We start from the raw sequence: 18,717 nt of genomic DNA, 5'->3' as shown, positions 1-18,717 counted from the left end.
TGCTACTAAGCTACTGTTTTGTAGGTCATTGTTCTCCCATTGAGTTGTTCGGTTAAGTGATGTTATGGAGAATAGAGATAGGGTTAACCTGCTTTAAGGTATGGGGCTCTTATGAGCCTTTTATAAAAGGAACGCTCCAACATTTTGGAAAATAAAAAACCCACTAGTTTGCTTATGGTGTGTTAACATCGAACGCGAAGCAAACTTTTCTCGCGGCATGATTACATACAAAGTGTAATATTTCAACTCAACGTCACTGACGTCCTGATGTCGTTGAATCAGAAAAGGAACAAAAAAAGTATTGTAGCCATCTGTAGGCACCCAGAGCTCTATGATAGTACCTCACGTGTGTACAGAGACCGGATATATGTATGTGTATAAACCATAGTCGTATTTATACCGGGTTATTTTGAGTGTTGATGGAGCAGCTACAATGTTAGCATAGCTTAGCACTCAACGATCCAAACTCCGTTCAGAAAACACACATTTTAAAAAAGATGTTTCGGGTTCATTCCGCTGTAGTAAACCAGATTAATTCAGCCAACGTGTGACTTGCTGGATACAGTGAATACAGCTCGGTGCGCGAACCCAGACGGCGTTTGGTTTTCCAACATATCTGGGACTTCCACAACATGTACAAAGCAGCGATAGTGGTTATTGGCCCTGACACGACCGAAACTACCGCTAGGGGAGTACCTAGAGCGTCGGTCTCCGATGCCGAGCGGCGGTATTTGACGAGTTGGGAGTGAGAATGTGTTGGATGTATGTGACTAGCTTGTTTGCTAACAGGATATACTGTAATACGTTACTATGACAGCTTTTTTTCCACTTTGAGTGAGGCTGTTTCCTCTAGCTTCCTGCTGTTTTACATTACTCTGAACACCTCTCAGAAAGCGTATCAATTGCCTCATCTGACTGTGGGGTTTGGCAGCAAACAGGCATCTTTTCCAAAATGTTGGAGTTCTCCTTTAAATGTTTGACATAAGAAAAAACCTGCAAGAAAAACATTTCTTAATTTTTTGTAAACATGAATACGCAAAGCACACATTAAATTTTAGCACATTTGAACAGCGTCACTAACTATTTGGCAACTTGAATCTAAAGTCATCTGGCTGTTCAGCGATCAGCCGGTCAAACCACAGAGCACACACGCGCCCTGCTCCGCTTTACCCCCGCAGGCTGTTCTGTCTCCATTGGCATTGTTGGTGCATTCAAATGTTATTTTCTTTCTCTCTCTGAAAATGTTTGCTTTCTTCAATGATCTCTCTGTTCAACTGTACTTGTTTTTTGCTGTCTGATATGTCATGTTTGAGTTTGCACAGAATCCCCTCTCTCTCACTCAGGGCTCTCCAATCAGGAACACATCAGTCTCAGAAGCCCCCTTCCATGTCATCAGTGATTGGGTAAAAAAGATCTGCCCATCCCCCCCTCCTCTCCTTCTTAATGTATGGCTACCAGCCCTGCCCATCACCAGATCTGCTGAATCCTCTAGCAAGCACCTCTGATTGGCTTACTATTACTTCCTGCCTATTTACCTCACTCTCCCACTATTGACCTTGCAATTTAATGCTACCTCCTGTTAGCTGGATAGAACATAACACATTACTGCCTCAGGTACTGACCATTCATGGAACGCTTTTAGAGAAACTGTGACTGTTTCAACAATAACACATGCTAGTTGCAGTGCAGTAATATTAATATTTCCTATTTACTTAAATGGTGTAGGCATGTGTGTGTGTGCAAGGTTAGTATGGCCATGTCGTGATTGCATCTATAGAGTGTGTATGATGGGGTAACTTGTTGAAAGGTGTTGTCTGACGGTAATGACTGGTCAGATGGAGCCTTGCTTCAGTTTGAATGTCACCTCAGACTTAGTCTTGCAATAGCAGACAATCGGAGATCTCCGCCTACCGTTGGTCTGGGCATTTCTAAATGCAAAGTTGTTGCTAGAAAGGAGCAGTGAGTACGGCCGCTAATTAACTCCTGACATTGTCATTTTTTTTCTGCGATACATATTGCGATATGGAAAATTACAGGAATGTTCAGCCTAAATGTTTTACATTTTCAAGTTAAATGCAGGAATCTGGTGCCCTTTGAGAGCAAAATGAAGAAGCTAGATCTGTGAGGAACGTTGAGCTCTTGTGCTTTAGTAAACAATTTAATCATAATCAGTGGTTGTATAGATATGAATGATGATGACAGCTAAAAAAGTCACACCCACAAAGCATGGTAAACAAGACGGGGTCCGTGTTTCGAGACGGGTCGGGCCAGTTGCCAACATCGCCGCAGACCTCGCACTTGAGGACAGTCCTGGTTGACAGTCTCGATGGGAGCCTTGTCTCTCCCTCCGCAGGGAGCAGCGAGCATTAAGTCCACGGCCCCAGGAAGTGGCGAGGTCCAGGGCGAGGGGTGCTGTAAAGCTCACGGTCAGAGCCGCAAGCCACCATCGTCCTGGGCCTTTCCAAGCCGACCTATAGAGCCGGTTGTGACGCACCACTACGGGGAAATGTGCTCTCCAGGATCCTTCCACCTTTACTGGTCGTCTCTGTGATGCCACATCTCTGCCGCCGCCGCCGGCGCAAGCAATTAATGAGAAACACATTTACGTCTGTAATTTATATAACGTAACAAACATACTTATCTTACAGTAAGCCAAACCACGATGACTTACTGTAGCAGTAAACAAGTAGTTTTGTAGCATTTTTGTTTTGTTTCAATTTACAATGTACAACCTAACTAAGTCGTTTTTTGTTACGTAACTTCCGTATTTAAGTTACGCCACTTCCGGTGTCACGTAACCACATTCGGTGTGGCGTAACTGAACTATGATCTTTCCTAAACCTAACGAAGTTGTTTCCTGTGAAGACGGGCGTTTATTTTGAAAAGGATGGACAGGAAGTGGACGCTGAACATTCGTAGGAAAATGCACAAAAAATTAAGAATCATTTTCCGTAAGATATTATACAAACCATCGTATGAGAATACGTTTCAATGTGATGTTCCGGACTCCTTGAATTTGATTTGAGTACCATTGGACCAGTGTATTAGTGAGACAACAAACCTGGCCATTTTACAAAAGGAATGTAAATGAGTGAACTGTGGGTGTTGCTGGACGGGCCTAATGATTCATGTAATTAGGGATGACCCGATACAACTTTCTCCAAGTATGAGTACTTTTGGGTACTTGCCGACACTGAGTAGGCCTACTGTTATGATTACTTAATAATACCATTACAGTTCTAACAGTGACTTTGAAAAACTGTTTTATTTTCATCAGAAGTTCCTCATTTTCTTTCTGTAACAAATTGATGGCCAACAGCACCGGAGCTTGGCTCGGGTCTTGAGGAGTTGTTGCATTTATTCACCGACAAATAAACTGTGCACACACTGCACTGCTAAATTTTCAGCTATAACGTTACGATAACTTGGTACTCACCTTCACATACACACACGGTCTCTCTCTCTCTCGGCCGAACACTCGCTAACATTACGCCAGGCTTGCAATACACTGGCGGAAACCCTGACAGAGTACGCCAAGCAGGCACACAGCTGACAACATGACAATGCATGCAACATCGTGGCTGCTAACTCACCCAGAGAGGTGAGCTGAGGACTCAGTTGGTTGTTTGTGCATCGGGTTATCGTTGCAGCTGGGCAGCACTTCAACCACAGCAGCCCGGCATGCAAAGCACTAATCTTGTCTGTTAACGTCATGTTGCCTTCAAGTGGTATCGGGTGCAGTTGTATCGGAGTAGTTTTACGAGTACTTGAGCACAGTTTTGGACCGGTGTCGGTATCCGTGCATCCTTACATCCCTACATGTAACCATTTTCTGCCACTTAGCAGTAGCCCAAATATCTTTCTGGTCCACCCTTCAGTACAGTCGACCCCGGGGGTCTCCTTGCAGTTGGGCTTGCCTCTAACACCTTCTCAGGGAGACTTCCAGGAGGCATCCACCTCAACACTCTGGCCTCCTTTCAAATATCTGATCTCCTCAGCTTATCTCTGATAAGCCCCGTTGGCACATTTGGGGAAATGCCCACCGGTTGGGTCCCCTAAGGGCGAACTAAGGTCAATTCAAAAGCCTTTGTGATTTGATTTAAATAGGAAAAAAGTATATCACCTGGAATAAGGAAATGGGAGGTATGGTGAGCGCATGGTGGCTTGGCCAGCTGCCATGGGGTCCAGTCAGTGTCAGCCAGAAACAACATGGGCCACCTCCATGTGGGTTTACCCCATGCAGTCAAACCCTACCCCCGTTAGGGATCTGCTGCACTGCCATTCAGGTAATAGGTCGGTGTATATGTTAAAAGAATACTCCACCAAGAAAGGTAGGCATTGCATTCCTATAATATTGTTGGACATTTTAAAACAGAAAGTATCAACATTGATGCAGCAGAGACAAAGATATTGTCTTTTTTATTCCACCCATTCTCCTTCCTTGTCAAAACCTTGCGCCTACATTACCCAAAATGCAACGGGACCACAGAAAGTTTGGTCAGAGATTGGGAGGTGTTTTACTAGTAGTGGCTAATGGTAGCTCTACACCCCTTAAGGCTTAGCGTATCTCTTGTCTTAAATTGAGCCCATCTTTAGTAGATAGTCACTCTGCCTGTTTTGATCAAATCAAATCTTGATCAAAACAAATTATAACATAACTAAAGTATAAAGTACTAAAGTATAAAGTATAATCTTATCTTTTCTTCCACATACTGTACACAGTAGGCGATTTCGGTTTCTCGAGCTTTTTCATGCCCCATGGTTGGATTTGAGAATGCGACTAGAAATGACAGATGTGATATGTTGAGGCTGCTCAGGCTTGTTGGTTGTTGGTTTAATGCCGACACAACCTGAGAATCAAGCTGATTTTGGGCCCGATTCCCGCTGCTGATGATGCTTCTAAAGATTATCTTTCCAGATGTTCCTGTAGTGTGAGGTATGTTAACAGTGTTTTTTACATCCCCGATCAGCTCAGAAGTCCATCCTGTCTACCGATTTCAAATCGTAAATATTAAACATGTTCAATATTTACGATGGGATATCGTGTTGTGTGTGGGGAACCCCGAGGACAGCCGATGGTGCAGTCTCGTAGGAAAGAATGATAGCCAGTTGAAAACCAAACTGACGGAAGGACAACCACCGCCGTAATGGTTGCGGCGGCTAAAGTGTGAGCCAATGCAAAAATGCGAAGCATAAAGTAGCAGTGAGATGGAGCTCAGAAATGGATGACCAACTTGTTGATTTGTGGCAACAACACAAGTGTTCATTTAACATGTCTATATGACTTCATCCATCCTTCATGAATATTCAGTACAAAGTAGTCGCTAATTCTTCTTGCCCGTCGTCCGCCATGTTTGTTAACACTAACATTGGGCCTCTTGTTGATCCTGAATGAATCTGTTAGTGTGTGCTGTTCAGTCACAGCTATGTTGTTACCATGTTGTTAACATGTTGTTATGTGTGGAGTCTCACATTTTCAACATCTGGTAAGATTTGAAGGATCTTTTAGTGTGGGCCGGCTGCAAGTTATCTGAACATGATCTGACTGGTTGAGATGATGTTTCATGTGGTGATGAGGCTGTTTGTAGTTCTTTCTGTGGTGGACAAAAGAAGGAAATGAAGAGGGTCTAATGCTCCCCCCACCCCCCGGTGACCTCTCACCCCACCGTTCACCCATTCGCCTCTCCTGTGGGTGGTTCTCAAGGATCAAATGCAAAATATGTTTAAGGAAGCTAATTAATTTGTGCACCATCTAATTAAGCGCGCAGCAGCATCTGCAGCAGGCAGGTCTGCTCACACCTCAGAGACTCCTCCCCCCCCCCCCCTCCACAACATCAGAGGCTAATGCTCTGAGAAAATTAAACCAGACAGAGAGAGGCCTCATTCCAACCAGCACTGGAGTTAGTTTCCTCCTTAAATGCTTAAATGTGTTCAGTCATCAATCCGGTGTATTTACAGGTTGGAATAGAAGTTTAATCAAAAGCTTTCAGATAAAAACGTTTTTTCGTAGTTTTAACAAGAACTTCCAATTCTAGTGTTCCACGTGCTGCAAAGCTATGGAGCGTCCTGTAACGAGTAGAGAAGAAGGTTAATGTGTGACTAGATTGTACCAGATCCATTTCATGTTTGTTCATATTGGATATTTATTTATTTGCCTCAATGCACCTCCCCTCCCCCCCCACCACCGTACAACCAGCCCACCTTTTTGCCTCTCGATCCTTAAGTCCAGGGGAAATGGTGTTGTGTTTCAAAAAGTCTTGATTGCTTTTTAATATCACTGCCTGCGGCGTACATTTAGCGGCTGTATTGCCCTTTTACTTGAAATTGAATTTCTTCCATTATGTGATTTTTAATCCAGGCGTCCAGGGGCAACAGAAATCGATTCCCTCAGCTCTTCAGCTTTAATTGTTGTTTAGCAGGAGGCCATATGGTAACAGATTAGTTTGTTATTACTTGTCAATATCTCCAGCATTGTAGTCAGTCTTTTCTAGCTTTTCTAACTACACTGGAGAGATATACGGAGTTAGAAATGGAATCCTGATGGAGTTTTTGGAGCTTTGGTTGATGGAGGGGGAAATTAAGTCATGTAGTTTCTCAGTGATCAGATCTGGAAGTGATCTGTTGCTTTCTTATTAGGTGTAAACATATAAAAAGTTAATATCATAAAATCCAACAGCTTTCTGTGATCTTCATTGGATCCATTTTGCAGTTTTGTCTTTTTGTTTTGTGAGTAACTGGCCGGTCACTTAAAGGGACTATTTGTAACTTTCAGAAATGCTTGTTAACAGCGACACCTGTGGCCGTGAAATCAACGAAAGTCAGCGTTGAACTCGCGCTTGCTCGCTCTACATAGACATGAACGAGCATTGCTCAAAACAGTGAGGCGACACACGTCAGCTAAAACCACAATATCACTCTATATTTCAGCTACTTGGCAGTAATGTTAGCTGACCAGACGAAGGTCTCTCCATGAATCAATGCTGATACTGTGTTTGCTTCTCCTGCCTCAGCGCAGGCTTCAGCAGCGGGGCTCTGCAGCGAGAAACTCGTCTCCCTCCGCCCGCAGCCGGAGTGAACAGGGAGACACCGGCACCCGGTCGGTAACGAGACGATAACGTTTCTCTCTGCAGTCTCATCACTTCACAAGACACGGAAAACCTCTGTTGGTCTGGAGGAGCTGCAGCAGTTATTTCTACATAAACGTTCACTAGATATTCTCAGAGCTAAACTAACTCTTCTGCAGTGTGGAGTGAGCGCGCGTTCACGTCTAGAGGTGGAACGAGTACGTGAGATCGCGCGCGCTGTCTGAGTGAAGGCAAGCAGGCAGAGGAGCAGTGTACAGCGGCCACATGCGAGTGCGCATATGCGAGCGTACATGTGCAAGCGCGCATGGAGCTCGCATATGTCCCGACCCGGTACAGTTATACGCTTAAAAAGTTACAAACAGGGGCGCCTGGGTTAGCTCAGTTGGTAGAGCGGGCGTCCATGTATCAAGGCTTGGTCCTGACCGCGGCGGCCCGGGTTCGAATCCGGCCTGTGGCCCTTTCCGCATCCACTCTCTCTCTCCCCCCTTTCAAGACTCTATCCACTGTCCTCAATAAAAATGGAAAAATGCCCCCAAAAAATAACTTTAAAAAAAAAAAAAAAAGTTACAAACAGTCCCTTTAAGATCGTCTATGTAGTTAATGTAAAATGAACAGGACTTTTACTTCCTGGCCCTTGAGCTCTGTAACAATGTCTTCCATGAACACCTGTAATATCCTGAAGGTTCTGATGTTGTGTAACTCTTTGGTCTCTGATCAGCGGCGCAGGATGTTTCCTGTGTGAACGATGTGAAACTGTAAAGACAGACGGAGCTTGTTGCTTTACACGTGTGTATGTTGGAGGTTTGAAATGTGTGTGTGTATGTAAACCTTTGCATTAAGCACTTGGCATTGCTCGTAATAAGCAGTTAGCACAAATGGAGATGACCAGGGAGTGAGGCACATCCAGCACATCATCACAATCAGAGCAGCAGAGATGGAAATCACTCAACCAGCGGGTAAAATGCTCCATGTTAACATCCAGATTAAAGCCTTTTCGTATTACAAGCAGATCAATGGTTGAGTTGGCGATATGTTGAGAACGCAGAGAGGAGTCTCAGTTCCTTCACGTCATCAAATGCCCCCCTCCCCTCCCCTATCCCCAGAGTCACACACAGGTAAAGCCCAAAACACACACACACACACACACACACACCAACCGGTTGGCCTGTAGCCCTGAGAGAGAGACTGTGCGAGAACACTGTGACTCACTGTTTGCGTGACTGTTTGTGTGCGTGCTCGCGTGCGCACACGCATCTGTGCGAGTCTGTGTGTAGGTGCATTTGTATCTGTTTGTGTATGTTACAGCGTGTTAATTTGACTTTGCAGTCAGATGACAGTGCCACTGTACAATATGACGCTCAAATGTGCCAAGTGCGGAGTTATCTCTTCGGCTGACGTTTCCACCACAGCTACCAGTAACGCCATGTTAGTCCCGCTAATTATTTTTTCCTTAACTCTTCTTACCTCTGTACCTCTCTCCTCTCCTCTACTGTACGCCTCCCCCCTTCTTCTCCCTCACTTGATTGGTTCTCTTTCCTTTATCCCTCTGTCATTTTTTCCTCCTCCCTGATGCCCTGGCAGGCAGGGGTTCACTCAATATGAAAAGCTCCTGAAGCTTTTGTGCCAAAGCAACGTGTGTTAACTGTATATATGTAAATAATGATGCATAATGTTATTGATGAGTGAATGAGAGTGTGTTTGTGTTTGTCCTTTAAGAGATCATCAGAGTCACACAGCTGATTAGAACAGAGTTGGGAAGGCCATGGCTATGAGAGGACAGCAATACACTTTTATTGTCTCAGTGTGTGTGTGTGTGTGTGCGTGTGCGTGCACTTGCGTGTGTGTATGTATGTGGGTCTTGCTGTGATCTGTGAGTGCCTAGACGGATCATTTCCATTATTATCAACCCAGGCCTTTATGTTCTACTTTTGGCTCTATTGTGCTCAAAGAATCTGATCATAATTATGGAAGTTTATTGTGAAGTTATCTGCCTCTTTTGTTTTGCAGGGAGTGTTGCTCTCTGCTACAATCCACAAACACACCCTCGAAATAGCTCCTCTATGTTTTAAATAGAACAATTAGTACATTAATACAGTACAGACAACTGCAAGGAGTGAAATGTGTTAACAATACAGCAGATTTATTTCACTCTAGAGTCGGGCAATATGACAGTTTATATTCTCAGCTTTACTCCCAATCCTGTTTCACGGCTGGATGTGTGTATGTATATTTATATGAACCCGCTCTCACTCCTAACTCGTGAAATGCTCCACCCTTGAGCGTCCGTATGAAACGCAACGGGCTTCCAACTAACTCCAATGTAAACCCACTCCACGTAGAGCGTGTTGGAGGGGGGGTGATGGATGGGTTAAACAAACACAGGACTTTGACCCACTAGACCGCCGTTTGTGTCCCGTTTGAAACTAAAAGTAAACGTTGACATTTTGTCCCGTCAGTCCTTCATCACTTGAGTCGTAAGTCAGTCTGTCAAAGATAATGTAATAATAACGTGTTAACGCAAATTCATTTTAACGGCACTAATTTATGTGATGCAGTAACGCAACGTGCGATATTTAGGTTGGTAAAGGTTAAGATAAAGCTAGAGCGAAGGTACCGGTATCTTATGAAACTACAACCTAAGGAATCCATCGGTACCAACCATGTTATACTAGCACGTCGCCAAGGACGTTAAATAACGCTCCAAACTGTCATGACCATTTTAAAAATGGTCCCATGACCTCTGACCTCCAGATCAGTGAATGTAAATGGGTTCTATGGTACCCACGAGTCTCCCCTTTACAGACATGCCCACTTTATGATAATCACATGCAGTTTGGGGCAAGTCATAGTCAAGTCAGCACACTGACACACTGACAGCTGTTGTTGTCTGTTGGGCTGCAGTTTGCCATGTTATGATCTGAGCATATTGTTTTATGCTAAATGCAGTACCTGTGAGGGTTTCTGGATCAATATCTGTCATTGATTTGTGTCGTTAATTGATTTACAATAATGAATATATACATATATTTGCATGAAGCAGCATATTCCTGTGAAGACGGAAGTTTATTTTAAAAAAGGCACTATGCATGTAGCGAGCGGAAATTGCCACGTCGTCCCTGACACGTCCAAAACTGCGGCTACAGGGGTACCTACTGTAGAGCATCATAGTTTGAAGCCACTGACCAAGCCTCAGTAGCCTGTTTGACGCGTTGGGGTGAGAACATGTTGTTTATATACATGCACCGAGTCTCCTTCTGAATGATATGGGTAGATGCTATACTAAATACACTAGGCAATACTTTGAATCATTCAGATGATGTTTCTTCGGCCCCGTCATGGTCCTATGACTTTGTTGTTGCCAACCAAGACCTGTCACAATCCTGTAACTTTGCCTCTTGATCTGTGTGTCATCTGTTTCTTATCGTGTCTCTTTCTAAATGATAGGGCTAGAGCTAAATATGATACCAACAGTTTTAAATATTCTAATGATAATGTTTCTTCCAGTCCCGTCATAGTCCTGTAACTCGTAACCTTGTCCCTTCCCGATCTAACCAAGTTTTACAACCACACGTCAGCCTCTATTGTTAATACACAATGTAATTAGCATTGTATCCATCTGGCCTAATCAGTGGATTACCTACTACATGCAATCACTCTTGTATACTTGTGTTGACATGTTTCACCTGTTTGTAATGCCAGGTGAAGATAGTGGAGTCAGTACTGCTAATGCCGGGATCAGACTACACCATATTTCTGTCTTTGACGATGGTCACCATGTCAGATTTAACGATCACAGCGCCATAAACTCTTGCAGTGTCTCGGTCTGGTGACTGGCAAGACTACACGTATGACCACGACCAATCACGACACGTCGTATTCCACGATAATGCGCGAGTTCAGACGTCATCGGGGAGGCGGTTGAAGCAACTGTCAATGCTTGGGTAATGACAATTTAGCATATTCCCGCAATTAGGACCGGGGATATGCCGGCATAGCTAGCATATCATAGAATATGTACTCACCTGGTCGATGAAGTGCTTCTGCTATTTCTCGCCAACATTTTTCTTTTTTTGACTCTTTCATGGTACTCCCTCGACGAAACGTCAAATAGGCAGTAGGGGGCTACAGTCGCCACAACTCAATGCATTTTTCGTCAGTTTCGTTGTTCCATCTGACGGCAGCAAACTCCTCCTCCTTTTCTCCATGTTTGTTTATTACCAAGTCACCTGACTGCGATTGCGCGCTGGAGAGAGCACCTGATTGGTCAACGCAAAGGAACACGTCGTTGGAGACGCCACACTAGGCGTGTCAAGACGAAAACTTCTGACAGGCTAGACTTTTCATCGGGGTGTCGTGGAGCGTCCCAGACGTGGCGTTGGTTGTCATGTACTATGACACAACACCAGATAAGATTTTCGCACACGACACTCATTTATCGTTGCCGATCCCCTACGATGGCCGTGTCGGGCTGTAATCAGGCTGATATCGTGTAGTCTGATCCCGGCATAAGAGGCTGATAACCGCTGTCTGCGGTTTGAATTCACTGAAAATACCACAAACATGAACATAGTTAGTTCACTTTAGTTTTAATAGCATATCTAAAACTATGTGGGCATTACTGGGTGAACATGTGTCGTAAACACTGTTTGGTTTAACAGATGTTTCCTGTCCGGTGGATTGTATCGGTGAACAGCACTCCCTGCAGATAGAGAAGTTTGTAGGTCTACAGTCGAATCATTTTACTCATAAATGATGAATATGGAAAACAAGGTCCGACTGAATATAACTTCCTTTAGGTAGGAATCAGCCATTCGGCCCCTTTTTACATACATTTCAGCATTTTTAACTCGGACCAATCTCATACCAGCACTACGGTTGAGCTACTGTGGGCAGGCTGGAAAAGCCTCTGAAACAGGATTCACACAATGAGACATATCGGATTTCAAATGAGGTCAAGGGAAATAAGAAACATTGGTCTAACCCCATTTAATACCAGAGGTGGAAAGTAACTAAGTACTTGTAATTCATTTGTGTAGAGTTTTTTTTTTTTAAAGTTATTTTTTTGGGGGCATTTTCCATATTATTGAGAGGACAGTGGATAGAGTCTTGAAAGGGGGGAGAGAGAGAGTGGATGCGGAAAGGGCCACAGGCCGGATTCGAACCCGGGCCGCCGCGGTCAGGACCAAGCCTTAATACATGGACGCCCGCTCTACCAACTGAGCTAACCCAGGCGCCAGTGTAGAGTTTTTTTTATACTTGTGGTTTTCCATTTGTTGGACTTTGTTCTTTTACTTAACTACATTTTTGGAGGACATATTTAAGTTTTTACGTGAACACATTTATCTGTTTCACATTTCACTTTTCAGAATACCTTATTAAATGCAAACTAGATGATGAGCTTTAGATAATGTGATGCATTGAGAGCATTTTAAACACGACAATGTGACAAATGTATTATATTGAAAATTCATTAAAACCAGGAGAAAGTCTGAGCGGTTAGCTTTTTATGTACAAATATTTTGATCAGCAGTACTATTATTTTGATTGACAGTAAATAATGAAAATAGTTATTTTCCCCTTTTAAATCTCCATTAGAGCATGGTTTGTAGTGATTGTGTCATCATGATTAGTGATTAGTGATGTTTTCCGGGGAACGTGTGCTCACCTGCCTCATACATTAGTCACAGTTACTATTTTTGAACGTGACGTGAACGCAGCATAAGAGCCACGTGTCCTTTCAGATTATTTATCCCTTTTAAAGAGTAACAGCAGTAAGTTATGCCGTTAGACCAGCTATAACAATTATTACGTTCAAAGGTTTATGAAACGCTCACTCACTAATTATTCAAGTCACTTCTACTCTTCAGTTTTTTTGTTTGCTTTTTGTTTGTCCAAGACTACCTGATAACAAGACAGTGAGTTGTGTAGCGTGAACAGTACAGATGCGATCCGACCCCTCTGAAAGTCGTGTAGAGTGAACTCGGCTCAAGGGCGGCTGTACGTTACGTTGTTATGTTCTGATTTTAACACAAACCGTGATCTTTTTTCTAACCAGTCGTTTCACAACATTTAACCACGTGGCATTGCGTGCTACGAGGCTGAAATTAAATGTATTTATGAAATGTATTTTGGGTTCAGAAATGTCGACTTTCTACGTATCCGTGGTTTGAAGAAACGTACAGTGCCAACAGTTTTACCTTCTCTCTCTCCGGGCTTTTAATGTGTATGAAGTTTTATTGACAGCAGCTAAGCAATTATCAGAAAAAAAACCGGCAAAGTAGAAGTAATTGGGACTAGTGATTGAGTAGAGCTCAACTCAGAGCAGCTGATTGGTTAGTATGACATGACCCTTTATTGAAATATATATTATGCTAAATTTATATTTTACATTACAGCCAAACTTTTGAATGCATCACTTAGAATAATGCAGTATTATTCCATCGTTGCATGACTTTTTACTTTCTGGAATATTATCCAACTAAAATGGAGAGCATCTATTTAATAGATAATCTGAGTGATCCTTTCATGACACTCACGTAGTGAGTAGTTATTGTTCTAGTTCTTTCCTGGTGTGCACATTAGAACAAATGAGTCAGAAACAAAAAAACAAGAACAGCAAAGTGGGAGCAAACCTCTGGCCTCTTCCTCTCTCTGCCTCTCAGTCCTTCTCTGCTCTGCCTCCGTTTGTCTTTTCATTCTGTTTCAGCCTCATCACACTCGTTTTTTTTCCCCACTGCTCACCATCACTCCTCCTTCTCTTTCCTGTGGCACTAGATCCTCTATGGTTTGACTGAACCATCTTAAACATACATGCATGTAATATATGTGAATTATGAACATATATATCTGCAGAGAAATGGATGTATGTTTTTGTTTGTGATAGTAACATAATTATCTGTTGTGATGTTATGTATTTATGCATGGTTAGAGTGGCTAACACTATGCTAACAGCGTGGGCAGTTATCAAGGTTCAAGTAGCAGATTGGTTTAAGATTCTGTCCAGCTTATCTCTTGGAGTTGTTTTGTATGGAAGCCTTAGATGTTAAAAGAAAATCTAATAAAATTAGCTAATGACAAATATATGAAATGTCTTAGAGCATAATGGTCAGACAGCATTGTAGGCCTGCCCTCTGTGTCATGTTGAGAAAAGGTTTCCTAGTGCTGTCCTTGACTGCGCTTCCCCTCCCGTCCTGCAGGGCATCACTGTGGAGCTCCTGTGTGGTTTTGCCCCTTCTGGCCCTCACGTGGATGTCGGCCGTCCTCGCGATCACAGACCGGCGCTCTGCGCTCTTCCAGATCCTCTTTGCTGTTTTTGATTCGCTGGAAGGCTTCGTCATTGTCATGGTGCACTGCATCCTGCGCAGAGAGGTACCTCACCACTCACTTTATATACCTTCTTCTTCCTGGTTTAGTGTGGGGCTTTAAATGCTCTATATTGATTTATTGATTTATTTAAAAGGATCCCCATTAGCTGATGCCAATGGCACCAGTTAGGAGGGTTAGGGTAGGTTAGGATAGGTTAGGGTTAGGGTAGGTTAGGGTTAGGGTAGGTTAGGATAGGTTAGGGTTAGGGTAGGTTAGGGTTAGGGTAGGTTAGGATAGGTTAGGGTTAGGGTAGGTTAGGGTTAGGATAGGTCGTCGGGCAGCGAGTCTCGTGAGAGTTTTTGCACGTTTTTCGCAATTTGTGGGTTACCATCTAGACACAACCCCTTTCAGTAGGGGTGGGGGGGGGAATGTAAACAGCATAGTATTGCGATATTTAGCATGGCAATATTGTATTGATACATAGACGTCACATATTAATATTTAATTATATGAACTATTAACCTCTTAAACAATCTGACAGACTGAGATAGAGTGAAGATGGTATCATATGAATCTGAGACCAGCGAAACCTGTTGTTCGTTTGATCTAATACGTTTGGTTTTTGTGGTGTACTGAACATCGCAGCCTCTAGGAGCCGCTAAAAGGCCTGTAGACTTTTAGCCTTTTCTATAAAAGGCCACTCACTGACAGTAGTATCTGTTGTGAACTAGTGTATTTATATATCTCACCAGTTCTGAGATCTGTGCTCTTCTGATTGGCTCCAGGTTCAGGAGGCAGTGAAGTGCCGTGTGGTGGACCGCCAGGAGGACGCTAACGGAGATTCAGGAGGATCTTTCCAGAATGGCCATGCTCAGCTCATGGTGTGAATATGAAGACGTTTGTTATTTCCACCTCTCAGGATTTATTATTCACATTTGGCACACTAAATCCAATATTTATTCTGTCCTCAGACTGACTTTGAGAAAGACGTGGATATGGCCTGCAGATCAGGTAAAGCTCCGGGTTGAGTGTGTTTGATTTTGTGTTTGTGTGTGTGCGTTTGAAGTGACTTTGGGGACTGCTATACTAAAGCTACAGATGTCTCTTTGTGCCTCCTCTCTGTATTTTGTACTGCTTCAAATTCCTCAGCGTTGTCGGAACAGATGTGAGGCATGTTCCCCCTCAGTTCTGCGCTTGTGTCTTACAATCAACATCACAGCAGCCTCCCTTCGCCAAGGAGCGCTTTGACAAGAAATACAGCACATTACTGCTGCATAAGGCAGTTTAGCCGAGGCTGATGGGAGTGGGATGAACGTGTGCTGAGCAGTTATATGCAGATAAATAGGGCTGTCTGAGTCTCTCCTACACTGCCACTATATAATTAAGTCCCTCCCGACAGTGCCGCATCAGATACTGGCCCGGCTCTGATATCCGCTGGGAGTGAAAATCTGATTATCTCTTGAGACAGGATATCAAGAAAAGCATCTGGAGCAGAAAAGCTATTGAGACACAGACATGCCTGATCAAGAAAACACAGAAAAGAACAGAGGGAGATGATTGTTGTTGTATTTTTTTCTTCCTTTTTATACGTCAAGTAGGAAGTGGGGGAGGGGGGGGGGGGGGGGGGGGGGGGGCACAGAGAGCGATGGGAAGATATTTAGATATTTAGTGTTGGGGATAGAACGTTGTCTGATGTAGTTTAGCAGCCAGGACATGGTATGGGATATGCATGCTGCCATACGCCAGCAGTTATTATAGTGAAATGAGGTTGGGTCATAAGGTCAAGGCAAGCCTGATCTCAGCCACGGAGTCCCAGTAGAGAGGTTTCAACAAACAACAACTTTATAGAATTATACACCGTGAATATTACTTAAAAAAACATTTGCATTCAATTGTTTACCTGATGATAACACAATACATGTGATATGAATGTATATTAATAATAATAAATCCAGCCACGGTCCAATTCTGTCTTTCTGTTGCCTCCAGGGAAGCGCTCATCTCTCCAGGGGGAGGACAAGGCCTCCTCCGGGACCCTCACCCTTCAGAAGGGGTCGAACTTTAACACCATGCCGGCCAGCATGGCCAAGGTTCACCTCCAGAACGTGGCCGACTACACCAGCCACACTCTGACCCTGCGCAGGGAGAAGGGTCCCGCCAAGGGAATCAGCACAGAGCTGCCGGGCGCCAAATCCATCTACATCTGCGACGGAGAGCTCTTTAAGCAGCTGGACGGAGAGCTGCCGCGAGGAAACGGCGAGGGCAGCAGCTCCGAGGGCACCGGCAAAGGCCCGGGGTACGTCATCCTACCGACCAACAACACGGGCACCCTGAAGGCGAACAAGGGGAAAGAGGAGGCCAAGTATAACATCAGCATTGAGCAGCTGCCTCAGACCAGGCTCATTCACCTGGCTAACCCGGCCAGCGGAGAGCCAGTGCCTGGCTTCGGCCTGAAGAGCCTGCCTGCTGAGCAGATCAGCGTGTCGTGCTCTGACAGAGACTCACCTGCACACAATCTGCAGAACATGCCCAGAGACTCCCACGTAGCCAGCAGTATGTGTGACGGGGGAGATTCCGGAAACTCTGGTGTGATGTCCAAGAGTGAGACCGTCTCCACGCTGTCCATGAGCTCACTGGAGGTAAGACCACCAAACTGATCAGCACATTGTTGTCATAGTTACGCATTATCAGCCTCACGCTTCATACCTAAAACCAGACATGCATGCAACGATGTGTTTTATACTACTACTGTACTTACCATAAACTCTCAAGAAACCAGGCCTTTATTTTGAAGTAAGAAGCGTCGTCGTTCTCTGACCTGCTTGTTTCAATATGCTGCTGATGCTTTTTGCCTTTAATGCCAAATTCACACATTCCCTGATGAATTCAGGATACTTTAAATTTACCTAGCACCGTTCCCATCAGAAGAAGTCATGCCATACTGACATACTTCTGCTGATCTTTTCAACAGAACTCAAATCTCTTCTAATTTGCTGTTTTGCTAGCACGGCTAAACTTCTGTCATAAACACTTCCTGCACATGTCATGCTGGTTTCAGACGACTCGACGTCAGCCCAATAATAGATAAACCAGACAGACGTATGTCTCGAGAGTGAAGAAATGGGCGTTGGGCGCAACAATTGATGTTTTTTGTCCCGTGTAGTGTATCATCGTAGATGACAACCGTCACCACATCTGGGACGCCACGCCACACGTGTCAGAATTTGCCTTCTCTCATCCAGTTTGACAAATTCCATGTCGTGTTCGGTGACGTTGACCAATAGTAGCACAAAAGGAGCTCTTCCACTGTAAACATGGCGAAGCGAAAAAGAGGAAGGATGTGGTTGGTGACAGTCAGTATTAGTCCGTATTAGACACACCGCTTTGGATGCCATTGTTTGTTTACATTCTTCTTTCCAGAAATACATTTCAGTACGTCCCCTTCACCTCCTTCCCCGATGACATCATGACACTCTGGATGGCCATCTAGCATCAGTTTGGGACGTGTCAGGGGACGGCGTATCAACTTTCCGCTCGTTACATGCATGGTGTCTTTTCAAAATAAACTTCCAACGTTTCTTAGGTGTACTTACACAACAAAACTACTTGGTTAGGTTTAGGAAACATTGTGGTTTGGGTTAAAACGGGGTTCAAATTGTTTGTGTAAAATAGGGTATATCTGTAAGTCTGTACCTGGCGTTAGTTAAGTCTTTAAGTTATGTAACAAAACTGAGGTAAAATAAGTCACTTATTTTAAACTTTTACTCTCCATGAATCACTGCTGATCCTAGTGTCAGCCTCCCGACCGCGGCCGGAGGGAACAGGGGAGATGCTGGAGTTTTGGTCAGAGACGATAACGTTTCTCTCTGTGGAGCCCCGTCACTTCACAAGACACGGGAAACCTCTGTTGGTCTGGAGGAGCTGCAGCAGTTATTTCTGCACAAATGTCTACTGTACATTCACTAGATATTCTCAGAGCTAAACTAACTCTTCTGCAGTGTGGAGTGAGCAGCATGCACGTGAGAGGTGGAGCGAAAGACTGAGAACGAGCGTGGTGTGTGAGTGAAGGCAGGCAGAGGAGCAGAGGAGCAGTGTACAGCAGAGACTCCGGTCCTGGAGACCAAAGCTACGGTCTCCTCCGCGTCCTCCGACCGCGGCCAACACTGTTTAACAGCTTCACTAGATACAACCAAGAGGTTTTGGTGCTTCACTGGAGTTTGTGTTGGAGTCTGAGTCTGAACAGCGTAGCCACACGCGAGTGCGAATGGGACACCGACCCGCAATGATTTCTACGTGTAATAAGTTACAAACAGTCCCTTTAACTTTG

The 18,717-nt window shown here is 44.2% G+C and overlaps 1 protein-coding gene across 7 annotated transcripts in view; it reads left to right on the top strand.

The window, feature by feature from the left end:
* adgrb1a (adhesion G protein-coupled receptor B1a) overlaps positions 1 to 18,717 on the top strand; it is a 160,896-nt gene that overhangs the window by 135,002 nt on the left and 7,177 nt on the right. For 5 of the 7 annotated variants that reach the window (XM_037784266.1, XM_037784261.1, XM_037784265.1 and 2 more), the window contains 5 exons: positions 8,412 to 8,510; positions 14,282 to 14,453; positions 15,176 to 15,271; positions 15,362 to 15,401; positions 16,380 to 17,029. In XM_037784266.1, coding sequence (XP_037640194.1) covers positions 8,412 to 8,510; positions 14,282 to 14,453; positions 15,176 to 15,271; positions 15,362 to 15,401; positions 16,380 to 17,029 — 1,057 coding nt within the window. Of the gene's footprint in view, positions 1 to 1,343; positions 1,404 to 8,411; positions 8,511 to 14,281; positions 14,454 to 15,175; positions 15,272 to 15,361; positions 15,402 to 16,379; positions 17,030 to 18,717 lie in introns of all 7 variants that reach the window. The other 2 variants (XM_037784263.1, XM_037784264.1) reach the window with 2 other exon arrangements.

The sequence above is a fragment of the Sebastes umbrosus genome, chromosome 11 (genome assembly GCF_015220745.1).
Source record: "Sebastes umbrosus isolate fSebUmb1 chromosome 11, fSebUmb1.pri, whole genome shotgun sequence".
In the NCBI taxonomy this organism is placed as follows: Eukaryota; Metazoa; Chordata; class Actinopteri; order Perciformes; family Sebastidae; genus Sebastes; species Sebastes umbrosus.
The sequence above is the reverse complement of the archived record's forward strand: the minus strand, read 5'-3'. Positions and strand labels throughout refer to the sequence as shown.